We start from the raw sequence: 16574 nt of genomic DNA on the forward strand, positions 1-16574 counted from the left end.
TTGAAAAAAATTTAGAAGAATGTATAACTAGAATAACCAATACAGAGAAGTGCTTAAAGGAGCTGATGGAGCTGAAAACCAAGGCTCGAGAACTACGTGAAGAATGCAGAAGCCTCAGGAGCCGATGCGATCAAATGGAAGAAAGGGTATCAGCCCTGGAAGATGAAATGAATGAAATGAAGCGAGAAGGGAAGTTTAAAGAAAAAAGAATAAAAAGAAATGAGCAAAGCCTCCAAGAAATGTGGGACTATGTGAAAAGACCAAATCTACGTCTGATTGGTGTACCTGAAAGTGACGGGGAGAATGGAAACAAGTTGGAAAACACTCTGCAGGATATTATCCAGGAGAACTTCCCCAATCTAGCAAGACAGGCCAACATTCAGATTCAGGAAATACAGAGAACGCCACAGAGATACTCCTCGAGAAGAGCAACTCCAAGACACATAATTGTCAGATTCACCAAAGTTGAAATGAAGGAAAAAATGTTAAGGGCAGCCAGAGAGAAAGGTCGGGTTACCATCAAAGGGAAGCCCATCAGACTAACAGCGGATCTCTCGGCAGAAACCCTACAAGCCAGAAGAGAGTGGGGGCCAATATTCAACATTCTTAAAGAAAAGAATTTTCAACCCAGAATTTCATATCCTGCCAAACTAAGCTTCATAAGTGAAGGAGAAATAAAATACTTTACAGACAAGCAAATGCTAAGAGATTTTGTCACCACCAGGCCTGTCCTAAAAGAGCTCCTGAAGGAAGCGCTAAACATGGAAAGGCAGAACCGGTACCAGCCACTGCAAAATCATACCGAATTGTAAAGACCAGCGAGACTAGGAAGGGACTGCATCAACTAACGAGCAAAATAACCAGCTAACGTCATAATGACAGGATCAGATTCACACATAACAATATTAACTTTAAATGTAAATGGACTAAATGCTCCAATTAAAAGACACAGACTGGCAAGTTGGATAAAGACTCAAGACCCATCAGTGTGCTGTATTCAGGAAACCCATCTCACGTGCAGAGACACACATAGGCTCAAAATAAAAGGATGGAGGAAGATCTACCAAGCAAATGGAAAACAAAAAAAGGCAGGGGTTGCAATCCTAGTCTCTGATAAAACAGACTTTAAACCAACAAAGATCAAAAGAGACAAGGCCATTACATAATGGTAAAGGGATTAATTCAACAAGAAGAGCTAACTATCCTAAATATATATGCACCCAATACAGGAGCACCCAGATTCATAAAGCAAGTCCTGAGTGACCTACAAAGAGACTTAGACTCCCAAACATTAATAATGGGAGACTTTAACACCCCACTGTCAACATTAGACAGATCAACGAGACAGAAAATCAACAAGGATACCCAGGAATTGAACTCAGCTCTGCACCAAGCAGACCTAATAGACATCTACAGAACTCTCCACCCCAAATCAACAGAATATACATTGTTTTCAGCACCACACCACACCTATTCCAAAATTGACCATATACTTGGAAGTAAAGCTCTCCTCAATAAATGTAAAAGAACAGAAATTATAACAAACTATCTCTCAGATCACAGTGCAATCAAGCTAGAACTCAGGATTAAGAATCTCACTCAAAACCGCTCAACTACGTGGAAACTGAACAACCTGCTCCTGAATGACTACTGGGTACATAACGAAATGAAGGCAGAAATAAAGATGTTCTTTGAAACCAACGAGAACCAAGACACAACATACCAGAATCTCTGGGATGCATTCAAAGCAGTGTGTAGAGGGAAATTTATAGCACTAAATGCCCACAAGAGAAAGCAGGAAAGATCCAAAATTGACACCCTAACATCACAATTAAAAGAACTAGAAAAGCAAGAGCAAACACATTCAAAAGCTAGCAGAAGGCAAGAAATAACTAAAATCAGAGCAGAACTGAAGGAAATAGAGACACAAAAAACCCTTCAAAAAATAAATGAATCCAGGAGCTGGTTTTTTGAGAGGATCAACAAAATTGATAGACCACTAGCAAGATTAATAAAGAAAAAAAGAGAGAAGAATCAAATAGATGCAATAAAAAATGATAAAGGTGATATCACCACTGATCCCACAGAAATACAAACTACCATCAGAGAATATTACAAACACCTCTACGCAAATAAACTAGAAAATCTAGAAGAAATGGATAAATTCCTCAACACATACACCCTCCCAAGACTAAACCAGGAAGAAGTTGAATCTCTGAATAGACCGATAACAGGATCTGAAATTGTGGCAATAATCAATAGCTTACCAACCAAAAAAAGTCCAGGACCAGATGGGTTCACAGCCGAATTCTACCAGAGGTACAAGGAGGAGCTGGTACCATTCCTTCTGAAACTATTCCAATCAATAGAAAAAGAGGGAATCCTCCCTAACTCATTTTATGAGGCCAGCATCATCCTGATACCAAAGCCTGGCAGAGACACAACAAAAAAAGAGAATTTTAGACCAATATCCTTGATGAACATTGATGCAAAAATCCTCAATAAAATACTGGCAAACAGAATCCAGCAGCACATCAAAAAGCTTATCCACCATGATCAAGTGGGCTTCATCCCTGGGATGCAAGGCTGGTTCAATATACGCAAATCAATAAATGTAATCCAGCATATAAACAGAACCAACGTCAAAAACCACATGATTATCTCAATAGATGCAGAAAAGGCCTTTGACAAAATTCAACAACCCTTCATGCTAAAAACTCTCAATAAATTAGGTGTTGATGGGACGTATCTCAAAATAATAAGAGCTATTTATGACAAACCCACAGCCAATATCATACTGAATGGGCAAAAACTGGAAGCATTCCCTTTGAAAACTGGCACAAGACAGGGATGCCCTCTCTCACCACTTCTATTCAACATAGTGTTGGAAGTTCTGGCCAGGGCAATTAGGCAAGAGAAGGAAATCAAGGGTATTCAATTAGGAAAAGAGGAAGTCAAATTGTCCCTGTTTGCAGATGACATGATAGTATATCTAGAAAACCCCATTGTCTCAGCCCAAAATCTCCTTGAGCTGATAAGCAACTTCAGCAAAGTCTCAGGATACAAAATCAGTGTACAAAAATCACAGGCATTCTTATACATCAATAACAGACAAACAGAGAGCCAAATCATGAGTGAACTCCCATTCACAATTGCTTCAAAGAGAATAAAATACCTAGGAATCCAACTTACAAGGGATGTGAAGGACCTCTTCAAGGAGAACTACAAACCACTGCTCAAGGAAATAAAAGAGGATACAAACAAATGGAAGAACATTCCATGCTCATGGGTAGGAAGAATCAATATCATGAAAATGGCCATCCTTCCCAAGGTAATTTACAGATTCAATGCCATCCCCATCAAGTTACCAATGACTTTCTTCACAGAATTGGAAAAAACTACTTTAAAGTTCATATGGAACCAAAAAAGAGCCCGCATCGCCAAGTCAATCCTAAGCCAAAAGAACAAAGCTGGAGGCATCACGCTACCTGACTTCAAACTATACTACAAGGCTACAGTAACCAAAACAGCATGGTACTGGTACCAAAACAGAGATATAGATCAATGGAACAGAACAGAGCCCTCAGAAATAACGCCACATATCTACAACTATCTGATCTTTGACAAACCTGACAAAAACAAGAAATGGGGAAAGGATTCCCTATTTAATAAATGGTGCTGGGAAAACTGGCTAGCCATATGTAGAAAGCTGAAACTGGATCCCTTCCTTACACCTTATACAAAAATTAATTCAAGATGGATTAAAGACTTAAATGTTAGACCTAAAAACATAAAAACCCTAGAAGAAAACCTAGGCAATACCATTCAGGACATAGGCATGGGCAAGGACTTCATGTCTAAAACTCCAAAAGCAATGGCAACAAAAGCCAAAATTGACAAATGGGATCTAATTAAACTAAAGAGCTTCTGCACAGCAAAAGAAACTACCATCAGAGTGAACAGGCAACCTACAAAATGGGAGAAAATTTTCGCAACCTACTCATCTGACAAAGGGCTAATATCCAGAATCTACAATGAACTCCAACAAATTTACAAGAAAAAAACAAACAACCCCATCAAAAAGTGGGCAAAGGACATGAACAGACACTTCTCAAAAGAAGACATTTATGCAGCCAAAAAACACATGAAAAAATGCTCACCATCACTGGCCATCAGAGAAATGCAAATCAAAACCACAATGAGATACCATCTCACACCAGTTAGAATGGCAATCATTAAAAAGTCAGGAAACAACAGGTGCTGGAGAGGATGTGGAGAAATAGGAACACTTTTACACTGTTGGTGGGACTGTAAACTAGTTCAACCCTTGTGGAAGTCAGTGTGGCGATTCCTCAGGGATCTAGAACTAGAAATTCCATTTGACCCAGCCTTCCCATTACTGGGTATATACCCAAAGGACTATAAATCATGCTGCTATAAAGACACATGCACACGTATGTTTATTGCGGCATTATTCACAATAGCAAAGACTTGGAACCAACCCAAATGTCCAACAATGATAGACTGGATTAAGAAAATGTGGCACATATACACCATGGAATACTATGCAGCCATAAAAAATGATGAGTTCACGTCCTTTGTAGGGACATGGATGAAATTGGAAATCATCATTCTCAGTAAACTATCGCAAGAACAAAAAGCCAAACACCGCATATTCTCACTCATAGGTGAGAATTGAACAATGAGAACACATGGACACAGGAAGGGGAACATCACACTTCGGGGACTGTTGTGGGGTGGGGGGAGGGGTGAGGGATAGCATTGGGAGATATACCTAATGCTAGCTGACGAGTTGGTGGGTGCAGCGCACCAGCATGGCACATGTATACATATGTAACTTACCTGCACGTTGCGCACATGTACCATAGAGCCTAAAGTATAATAATAATAATAATAATAATAATAATAAAAAAAAAAAAAAAACTTTTTACTGAATACATTTTTCTGATTAAATCTACAGTTGAGGCAAGATAGGCTATTATTTCCTGTAGTGTTGCTTTTTTTTTCTTTGAGACGGAATTTCACTCTTGTTGCCCATGCTGGAGTACAATGGCGCAATCTCGGCTCACCGCAACCTTTGCCTCCCGGGTTCAAGCGATTCTCCTGCCTCAGCCTCCCGAGTAGCTGAGATTACAGGCATGTGCCACCATGCCTGGCTAATTTTGTATTTTTAATAGAGACGGGGTTTCTCCATGTTGGTCAGGCTGGTCTCGAACTCCTGACCTCAGGTGATCCGCCCGCCTCAGCCTCCCAAAGTACTGGGAATAGAAGCATGAGCCACCGCGCCCGGCCTGTAGAGTTACTTTTTAACCCTGTACTGAGTACAAATTCAGATGTTCATATTCTTCTGAGGATGCATTTATTGTATACTATACCAGGTAGTTTATACCACATGCAGATACTACTTCATGAATGTTTTTTGGATGACATTATGTTTTGGTATTAAGCATAGTCTTTTGCTGTTACATGCATACTTGCTAACTAAATTTTTGTTTCGTTTTGCTTTGTTCTTGTTTCAGAGAATCTTTTCCAAATGATCTTCAGTTCAATATTCTAATGAGATTTACAGTTGATCAGACCCAAACACCAAGCTTAAAGGTAAAAATTTGAGATCTTTTGAAGACATAAAGAATTGAAGTATTCATTAATAAAGTTATGTTGATTGTATTTCTGTCACATGAGAAGCTGTTCAATCAGTGGGTTTTGTTTTTATAAACTTTCAGACAGTCAAGCCAGCACTTCGGGACCAGCTTCACTCTTTTTGGAGCTCCAAGGTTTTATTGTTTTTGTTTTCATCTGCATTATTTCTTTTCTTAACTCTCTGCAGTGTTTGCATCTATATTCAACTACTAACCTTTGTAAGCCTTTTACGCATGCACATATTTGATTTCAAATGTTATTTAAATGCAATGCCAGACTCTTAAGTCTTCTGGAGAAACTTAATGGTGATACATGTTTGGAAGGCATCACATTATTGCCATCTAACCCTAAGCTGGTAATGCAAACTCACTCTATAAAGTCTTATCTAATTTTATGTTTGTGATTTCCCATTACTTTTTTTTTTTTAAGTGTCAGGCGTTTTAACAGGTATTTTGGGCAAAATGTCAGTTTTGCCTATGTATTAACTAAACAAAAATTTTTAAATTTAATCTCAGTCCCTTTCTTCAATTATCCTTAACTGAAATAGTAACTTTCTTTTTTTTTCTGATGTATGCATAACATTTGGAGTTATCATTAACTTTCTCATTTGTTAATATACACACATTTTTCAGTTAATGTAAAAACTAAATGGATTCCAATTTGTGATTTAAAATGATTATTAAATTTTACATAAAAGAAAAAAAATAATGTAAAAGAATAGCTCCTGAATTCTTTGCTAAAGGTTTTTTTTTTTTTTTTTTTTTAGTTTTTATTAAATGAGATTAAAGTCAGGGAAATAACAAGCATATGTGCTTATACGAGTCCTATATTTTTCTGCTCTATCCTGCACGAAATATATTTCTACAAGCGTTACTGCCCAGGATTGATTTTTCCCTTAAGTTTCTGAATGCAATTGTGCCTCAGAATCACAATTATGTTTCTTATCAGGGTTGACTTTGTAAAGCGAAAAGTGTCTGAGACAAGTCTCAATCAATTTAGAGGTTTAGTTTGCCAAGATTGAGGATGCATCCAGCAGAAAGAGATACAAGAAGAAAGCCTGTTCTTTCTTCCAGAGAGGGTTTTGAGGACTTTAATATTTAAAAGAGAAAGAGCCAGCTTGAGGGGAAAGAGGAACAGTCAGGCATTCATCTCGTACTCAGTAAATCTGCATCTTACCTAAGAGAAAGTAAACATAGAATAGAGGAAGAAGTAAATGTATTTGTCTCTGAGTGAGTGGGGTATGATTTCTAGTCTCATCGTTGTCCTCTACCTGTGAAGATAAACTGTTAATTTACATTGTCAGCATGAGGGAGACCACCTGAAGAGCGATGTAGCCTTCTATCTTGCAGCTGTCTGTGTATGAACAAATGGGAGTCAGTTTTTTGAATGACTCAGTTCCCAAGCTTAACTTTCCTTTTGGCATAGGCCATTTTATTTTCCTTTCACAACTTACACTCAATATAATGTTGTTTTCTTAGAGCTGCTTGGGGAAAGAGATTTCATCTGTTTGATTTTGAAAAGTGACCTGCAGAAGAATAATTTACTTGATATTATTAATAGATATTTTTTAACTCATTTTATGACCAAGGCATTGTGCTAGGTGTTCCTGGGAATACAAAGCTTGTAATTTTATCATTATTAACTATAATTATAATAAACTCTATAACAGTAATAAAAGTTATGATATAGGTACCTGTAGTGGTGTTCAAGTGCTACTGAAATGTATGTAGAGTTAACTAGGTGTGGTAGTTCATGCCTATAGTCCTAGCTACTCAGGAGGTGAGGCAAGAGGATCGCATGAACCCAGGAGTGAGGTTACAGTGAGCTCTAATCACGCCACTGCACTCCAGCCTGGGAGCCTCTTTTTTTAAGAGACAGAGTGAGACCCTGTCCGTTGAAAGAGAAAGGAAAGAAAGAAAAAAGTATAAAATATATATAGAGATGTTTCATGGACCAGTGCAAATGAAGGTCTAAACCAGCTTAAGAAGTAAGGGTGAGGCTGGGCACAGTGGCTCACACCTGTAATCCCAGCACTTTGGGAGGCTGAGGCAGGTGGATCACTTGAGATCAGGAGTTTGAGACCAGCCTGGCCAACATGGAAAAACCCTGTCTCTACTGAAAATACAAAAATTAGCCAGGGGTGATGTTGGGCACCTGTAGTCCCAGCTGCTCGGGAGGCTGAGGCAGGAGAATCACTTGAACCGGGGAGGCAGAGGTTGCAGTGAGCCAAAATCATGCCACTGCACTCCAGCTTGAGAGACAGAGCGAGACTTGGTCTCAAAAAAATAAATAAATAAAAATAACGGGTTGATAGTTGAGTTCAGGGAGAATAAGTTGCAGGAGACTTGAAGAGGAGGACAAAGCGAAGATTGAAATGAGATATGCACAAATTAAAATTCACTTTCCTATTGGAAAACATTATGCTGGAAACTGGAATCACAGATTGTTTCTCTAAAAGCCTAAATTATTTATAAATATGTATTTAATATAGATATAGATGTATTAGCAAATCCATGAGGGAAAATCACTTTTTGGCTGGGCACAGTGGCTCACGCCTGTGATCCCAGCACTTTGGGAGACCAAGGTAGGTGGATCATCTGAGGTCAGCAGTTCGTGACCAGGCTGGCCAGCATGGTGAAACCACGTCTCTACTAAAAATACAAAAAGTTAGCCAGGCATGGTGGCAGGCACCTGTAATCCCAACTACTCGGGAAGCTGAAGCAGGAGAATTGCTTGAACCCAGGAGGCAGAGGATGCAGTGAGCCGAGTCTGCGCCACTGCCCTCTAGCCTGGATGACAGAGTGAGACTCCATCTCAAAAAAAAAAAAAAGAAAGAAAAAGAAAATCACTTTTCAACTCTTACACCAGTGTTTAGAATAGCAGGGAAAAGTTATATTGGAGCCATACCTTATGCCAAAAATAAAACCAGCTTTCAAGTGGGTGACAGGATTAAGTATAAAAAATCCAACAGATTATAGAAAACCACATGTAACTTGAGTATCAGATCTAGAAATTTTTTTTATTGATCTTTCAGATAAATGATGGATGTTTATATAAAATTTTACATCTCTTTCAGAGTGTCATGTGATTACATGTCAAGAGGAAGCAATGGGGGAAATGGCAATACAAAGTGATTTTATTTGAATTAGTCATACTTTAAAGATAAATGTAATTTTTGCTGACCTCTTTTTCTGGGTTTCACAAACAATTAAAGAATTTCACATCCTTTAGCAGCTAGATTGTTTTTCCTTCTCTGAAAAAGAATACATGTTTGCTGTATTAAAATTATAAACTAGGTATAACCTTGTAAAATATCCTAATAAATATACATGTTCAAATGATTATATATGTATTGTGGTTATGTTGCCTATTAGTATAGTAAACACATACATTCTGTGAAACCCTTGTAAAATTTTGCATGACAATAAATTGCCAAGGCACTGCACTAATTGAATCTCACATAGTGTAAATAAATATATTCAGTTATTGATGGTGGCAAATTATAAACAAAATACATTGATGTTCATTTTTTGATTTAACACAGTCACCTTCCACTGAGAGAGAATGACATTGCTTTAGGAATTCAGAATATTGGCCAGGGAATGGTGGCTTATACCTGTAATCCCAACACTTTGGGAGGCCAAGGTGGGCAGATCACCAGAGCCCAGGAGTTCGAGACTAGCCTGGGCAACATGGCAAAACCCCATCTCTACAAAAAAATTTTTTTAATTAGCTGGACGTGGTGGTGCATGCCTGTAATCTCAGCTACTCGGGAAGCTGAGGTGGGAGGATCACTTTAGTTGGGATGTCAAGGCTACCAGTGAGCCGAGATGACACCACTGCACTCCACCCTGGGTGACAGAATGAGACCTTATCTCAAAAAAAAAAAAATCAGACTGTTATGTGCTGTCATAATTTAATTGTGCCTGGTACGTTAAAACTAACCAGAAGTCTCTTTTCCTGTCTACTACACATTTTAATGGCTAATAGGTCAACTTTTGTTTTTTTGCAATAAATTTATTTAAAGTTATAAATATGTCTTTTAATTGACAAGTAAAAATTCTATATATTTATGGCATATAACATGTTTTGATATATGTATGCATTGTGGAATGGCTAAATCAAGTTATTTAACATTTGTATTACCTCATAGGTGTATCTTTTTTTCTGGTAAGAATACATAAAATTCACTCTTTTATCAGTTTTCAAATATGCAATATATTGTTCTTAACTGTAGTCACCATGATGTACAGGTCTCTTTTTGTTGTTGTTAATTGTTTATTTATCAAGAGAAACTATTTCTTACCCCACATATTCATAATTCATAGTTCAGAAACACAAGTCAGTTACAAACTTCTAGGTCATTCAACCTGAAGAAATTCTTTATATTCCATAATCCCTTTGCACTCTGAAATATACCAGCATTTCTCATCTCCTCAAAATCTTTCATGGAATCATAATTTCTGTAGAAATTTTCATGTGCCTTCTTTCCTGGTTTAGATACAGCAAACTTATAAAGAGCTGCTACCCCCAGGGATACAATGAATGCTCCTACAATATGAAATTGCAGACGCTTGGCCAGAAGGCCGTGCATCTGAGGTTTCATCATAGCACCGGGAGTCATGGTAGTTACTGTCCTTGATAGCTATGTCAACCTCTACACCAGCATCTTCCTGGCTAATGGAGAAATCAAATCTCTTAAACTTATTCCTCCTGTCTAACTGAAATGTGCCCTTTGACCAACATCTCTCCAGTCCCTTACCCTCTGGTAACCTCCATTTTACTCTCTCTTTCTATAAATTTGACTTTTTACATGCTGCATGTAAATAAGATCATACAGTATTTGTCTTTCTATGTCTGGCTTATTTCACTTAACGTATTGTCCTCCAGGTTCATCTTCGTTATCACAAATGACAGGATTTCCTTCTTTGTAAGGCTGAATAGTATTCCATTGTGTATATATACCACATTTTCTTTATCTTTTCAACCATTGATAGACACTTAGGTTGATTACCTTTTTTTTTTCCCCTGAGACAGTTTCGCTCCTGTTGCCCAGGCTGGAGTGCAGTGGTGCGACCTCGGTTCACTGCAACTCCACCTCCCAGGTTCAAGCGATTCTCCTGCTTCAGCCTCCCGAGTAGCTGGGATTACAGGCACCCACCACCACGCCCGGCTAATTTTTGTATTTTTAGTATAGATGGGGTGTAACTACGTTGGCCCCAGCTGGCCTTGACTTCCTGACATCAAGTGATCCACCCACCTCGGCCTCCCAAAGTGCTGCGATTACAGGCGTGAGCCACTGCGCCTGGCCGATTCCATATCTTGGTATTATGAGTAATGCTGCAGTGAACATGGGAGTGCAGATGTCACTTCCACATTCTGATTTCATATCCTTTGGGTATATACCCACTAGTGGAATGCTGGATCATATGGCAGTTCTATTTTTAATTTTTTGAGGAACCTCCATATTATTTTCCATAATGGCAGTACTGATTTACATTTCCACCAGCATTGTGGAAGAGTTTCGTTTTCTCCACATCATCACCAACACGTATCTTTCATCTTTTTGATAACAGTCATTCTAACAGGTGTGAGGTGAATATCGCAAATGTGGTTTTAGTTTGCCTTTCCCTGATGAATACTGATATTGATTATTTTTCCATATACCTGTTGGCCATTTGTATGTCTTTCTTTGAGAAATGTCTATTCGGATACTTTGCCCATTTTCTAAACAGTTTATTTGTTTTCTTGCTGTTGAGTCATGTGAGTTTCTTATATATTTTGAATGTTAACCATTTATCAGATGTATGGTTTACAGTACAATATTTTCTCCCATTTTGTAGTTGTCTCTTCACTCTGTTGATTGTTTCCTTTGCTATGCAGAAGCTTTTTAGTTTGATGTAATCTCATTTGTCTATTTTTGCTTTTGTTGACTGTGTAAAGTTATAAATACTTCTTAAAATTCATTATGAAAGAAAAATGTAATTTTATCTCTTCTTTTTTTTAACTGGAAGTAGGAAGGGAAGAATGTACAAGTGTCAGAACCTTATTTTAATATTTTGCCTCCTGTGAATTTATTCAGTATGGCACTTCCCAGAGACCTTATTTCACCTGAGTGACAAAAATGACATTAAAATCGATAGTAAGGGAAGAAAAAACATAGAAAAACATATTACCTTAAAATTTGACAATTTTTTCTCAAGTTTCAGTCATACATTTAAACCTTCCTTATTCTAAGTCAGCAAATGCACATTGAATATGTGTTTAGCATCCTTGCTGTATCAAAGGACTGTTTATTATGTCATGTGCTGTTTCTTAAGTGCACAGGTACAACATGGTGACTATAGTTAATAACAATGTATTGTATACTTGAAAATTGCTAATGAGGGGATGTGGAATGGGGAGATGTAAGTCAAAGTATACAAAGTTGCAGATCTATAGGATGAATAAGTCTAGAGATCTAACAGACAACATGAAGACCATAGTTCGTAATATTGTGTTATATTTGGGATTTTTGCTAAAAGAGTAGATTTTAGGTGCTCTTGCTACACACACAAAAGGGGTAACTGAGATGATGGATTCATTGATTTGCTTGACTATAAGAAACGTTTCACTATGTATATGTGTATCAAAACTTGTATACATTAAATATATAAAACTTTAAAATTGAATTTATAAAAAGAGACTTGCCAAGAGAATAGATTTTAAGTGTTCTCACCACAAAAAAATAACTATATGAGGCATATGTTAATTAGCTCAATTATAACCATTCCACAAATATACATATTTCAAACATCTGCCTTCCATGCACCTACACATCAAGAATTACTGGGAGAATAGGCCGGGCACAGTGGCGCGCGCCTGTAATCCCAGCACTTCGGGAGACCGAGGCAGGCGGATCATGAGGTCAGGAGTTCGAGACCAGCGTGGCCAACATGGTGAAACCTCGTCTCTACTAAAAACACAAAAATTAGCTGGGTATAGTGGCAGGTGCCTATAATTCCGGCTACTTGGGAGGCTGAGGCAGGAGAGCCGTTTGAACCCAGGAGACGGAGGTTTCAGCGAGCCGAGATCGCACCATTACACTCCAGCCTGGGCGACAGGGTGAGATTCTGTCTCAAAAAAAAAAAAAATTATAAACCCACACGTAACATTTTTATCCACATAAGTGTCTTTTCTTCAGTGGTACTTGTATAACTCATTTTTGTGACAGTTCTTTTGGAAGGCATTTCTAACGACTGGTGGACTCATTAAGGAACCTCATCTCATTGTGTGAGTCTGTGTTTGACCAAAAAAAACAACTATGTTGCCCACCTTGATTGCTACCTTGATTTGCCATACCTTATTTCCAAAACACTTTGGTTCATTTTCCCAAAAACAAAATTGCAGAGTTAATAAAGACTAGCTCCCTGTGAGGCTAGCCAAGTCAGCCATAAGCTCTGAGGGCTGATTTAAGGAAATGTTTGTAATCTTGTTAAGATAGTCTTCAGCAGTTGTTCAAACTTGGGGAATGAAACACCTGGGACCTCGAAGTTCTGATTGTGTGTGAAAAACAAAAATCATCAGCACTGTCATATACTTGTACCTCAGGTAGGTAGGTGATTGTAGTATTAATCACCTGGCTGGGCATGATGGCTCATGCCTGTAATCCCAGCCCTTTGGGAGGCCAAGGTGGGAGGATTGCTTGAGGCCAGGAGCTCAAGACCAACCTGACCAACATAGTAAGACCCTATCAGTATATAAAAAAAAATCATCATCACCTGATTATTTTTGAAATGTTCTCTAGTGTCTCACAATAACCATCTTTCTGTCCTTTCTCTTTGTGCTTTCCTCTGCAGGTGAAGGTTGCTATCCTTAAATACATAGAAACTCTGGCCAAACAGATGGATCCAGGAGATTTTATAAATTCCAGTGAAACTCGCCTAGCAGTGTCTCGGGTCATCACTTGGACAACAGAACCCAAAAGTTCTGATGTTCGGAAGGTATGTTTTAATCATAGATGGGAATTGAACAATGAGAACACATGGACACAGGAAGGGGAACATCACACTCTGGGGACTGTTGTGGGGTCGGGGGAGGGGGGAGGGATAGCATTAGGAGATATACCTAATGCTAAATGACGAGTTAATGGATGCAGCACACCAGCATGGCACATATGTATACATATGTAACCTGCACATTGTGCACATGTACCCTAAAACTTAAAGTATAATAAAAAATCAGTATTATACAAAAAAAAAAAATGAGGTTTAGAAGATAAATTGGGAAAGCAAGTCAGTTATTATGGATTGCCAGTGAAGGAAGCTAATATTTTCAGGACCTTAGCAATTAGCAGTGAGTTATGAAGAGCTTTTTAAAAAATCTTTAAAATTGTTTCAAATTTTATCCAATTAATGTGAGCATAATTTTCAAACCTAGAATCAAAAGTAGCTGCCTTTACCACAATCCTCCCTCTAATTTTATAACCATTCAGAATATTCCAAATCATTCCCCTTGCATTTACCTATACATTTCAAATGAGAGCTTACACTATTGTTTATCAATTTTTAGACTTTTTTTTATCTATTGATGAATGTAGACATTAGGTATATCCGTCTATCTTGGTAAGTGAGGACTTAGCTTTCTCATACTTTCTGTATCCTTTCTAAGGTATTCATAAACTACTTATGAATCAATTACTAGTTATCAGTAGAAAAGATTTACATTTGACTGTGCAGGTATTCACTTCTATACCAAGTGATTTGTGACTGCTTTCTTTCTTATAGAAACGTAATTTGTCCTGGAGTTGATAATTTGTCTTGCTTTTTCATTTGCCTACATTTTTTTTTTTTAAGTATCATAATATTTTCAACATCTCTGCCACATGTGTATGGCTATTATTTTTCATATGCTCAAAAGCATAGATCATTATTTTATTTTCTAGAGAGCTCCTTCCTAGACATTCTGTTGTTTTCTCCAGTTTTGACATGTTTCTCCCAGGCCTGCTGCACACACGTCTGCCTGCAATTGAGCATCTTCCTGAGACTTATCTTCATCCCTGTTTGCTTCTTCTATCTTTTTTTTTTTTTTTTTTTTTTTTTGAGACAGTCTCGCTTTTTCACCCAGGCTGGAGCACAGTGGCATGATACTGGCTCACTGCAACCTCCACCTTCCAATTCAAGTGATTCTCATGCCTTAGCCTCCCGAGTAGCTGGGATTACAGGCACCCACCACCACACTCAGCTAATTTTTGTATTTTTGGGGTTTCTCCATATTGGACCAAGCTGGTCTCAAACTCCTGTCCTCAAGTGATCTGCCCACCTCGGCCTCCCAAAGTGCTGGGATTGCAGATGTGAGCCACTGCACCCAGCCTGTTTCTTGCATCTTATATTTACTTCTATTTACTTTCTTTTCTGGTGAATTATTTCCATCAACATTTGCTGCAAAAGGAGTACACATAGGCCGGACGCAGTGGCTCATGCCTGTAATCTCAACCCTGGTAGGCTGAGGCAGGCGGATTGTCTGAGCTCAGGAGCTTGAGACCAGCCTGAGCAACGTGGCGAAACCCTGTCTCTGCTAAAAATAAAAAAAACTGGATGCAGTGGCATGCACCTGTAGCCCCGGCTACCTGGGAGGCTAAGGTGGACGGATCACTTGAGCCCAGGAGGTCGAGGATGCAGTGAGACAAGATCGTGCCACTGCACTCCAACCTGGGTGACAGAGTGAGACCTTATCTTAAAAAAAAAAGAAAAAAGAAAAAAAGTACACAGAATATACATTTTTTGTGATCTTTATTTCCAGTGATGAGCACTGCATCTAACAACAGCAGAATATTCTTCTCAACTACACTTGGAACATTCTGCATGCTAGGCCATGAAACAAACCTCAATAGATTAAAATGATAGAACGAATACACAGTATGTTCTCTGAACACAGTAGAATGAATTTAGAGTCAATAATAGAAAGGTATTTAGAAAACCCACAAACAACTCACTCTTAAATAATCAGTGGGCCGAAGAGGAAATCAAAAGAGAAATAAGAAAATACACTAAGAAATACATTGAGATGAATGAAAATGAAGACATGGCATACCAAAATGTATGGGATAAAGCTCAAGCAATGCTTCTAGGGAAATTTATAGCTGTTAATGCCTACAATAAAAAGAAAGCTCTCAAATCAGTAATCCAATTCACCACCGTAAGACACTGGAAAAAGAAAAGCATACTAAACCTGAAGACAGCAAAAGAAAGGTTGTAATCAAGATTAAAGCAAAAGTTAATGAAATAGAGACTGGGAAAACCAGTGAAACCAAAAGCTGGTTCTTTGGAAAGATCAGCAAAATTGACAAACCTTTAGCTAAACATATCAGGGTAAAAAGAGAAAACATTCAAATTACTGGAATTACAAATGTGCTGGGTGTGGTGGCACACACCTGTAATCCCAACACGTGGGTGTGGTGGCTCACACCTGTAATCCCAAGGTGGGAGGATCGCTTGAGGCTGGAAGTCTGAGACCAGCCTGGGCAATATGACAAGACCTCATCTATGCAAAAAAAAAATTCAAAATTAGATGGGTATGGTGGTGCATGCCTGTAGTCCCAGATACTCAAGAGACTGAAGCAGGAAGATCACTAGAGCCAAGGAGTTCAAGGGTGCAGTGAGCTATGATCGTGCTGCTGCACTCCAGCCTGGATGATAGTGAGACTCCCAACTCAAAAAAAAAAAAAAAAAAAAAGAAATGGAAAGAAACCGTAATTGTTACGTATTGTAGCAGGAAATCACTAGAAAATGTCTCAAGCTGATAATGAAGAGGTAATTGTATAAGCCTCTCAATCCTATCAGTAAAAACAAGCATTACAAAAGGGAACTCTGGAGAGCTGAAAAAGGGAATTAAGATTTATAAAAAGATGGCCAGGCACAGTGGCTCACGCCTGT

At 38.4% G+C, this 16574-nt stretch overlaps 1 protein-coding gene across 50 annotated transcripts in view; it reads left to right on the forward strand.

The window, feature by feature from the left end:
• Window positions 1-16574, forward strand: part of CLASP2 (cytoplasmic linker associated protein 2) — a 219624-nt gene that overhangs the window by 152351 nt on the left and 50699 nt on the right. For 36 of the 50 annotated variants that reach the window (XM_054552380.2, XM_054552387.2, XM_054552391.2 and 33 more), the window contains 2 exons: window positions 5541-5619; window positions 13500-13643. In XM_054552380.2, the coding sequence (XP_054408355.1) occupies window positions 5541-5619; window positions 13500-13643 (223 nt within the window). Of the gene's footprint in view, window positions 1-5540; window positions 5620-5744; window positions 5796-13499; window positions 13644-16574 lie in introns of all 50 variants that reach the window. The other 14 variants (XM_054552375.2, XM_054552382.2, XM_054552379.2 and 11 more) reach the window with 1 other exon arrangement.

The sequence above is a fragment of the Pongo abelii genome, chromosome 2, assembly GCF_028885655.2.
Source record: "Pongo abelii isolate AG06213 chromosome 2, NHGRI_mPonAbe1-v2.0_pri, whole genome shotgun sequence".
Lineage (NCBI taxonomy): Eukaryota > Metazoa > Chordata > Mammalia > Primates > Hominidae > Pongo > Pongo abelii.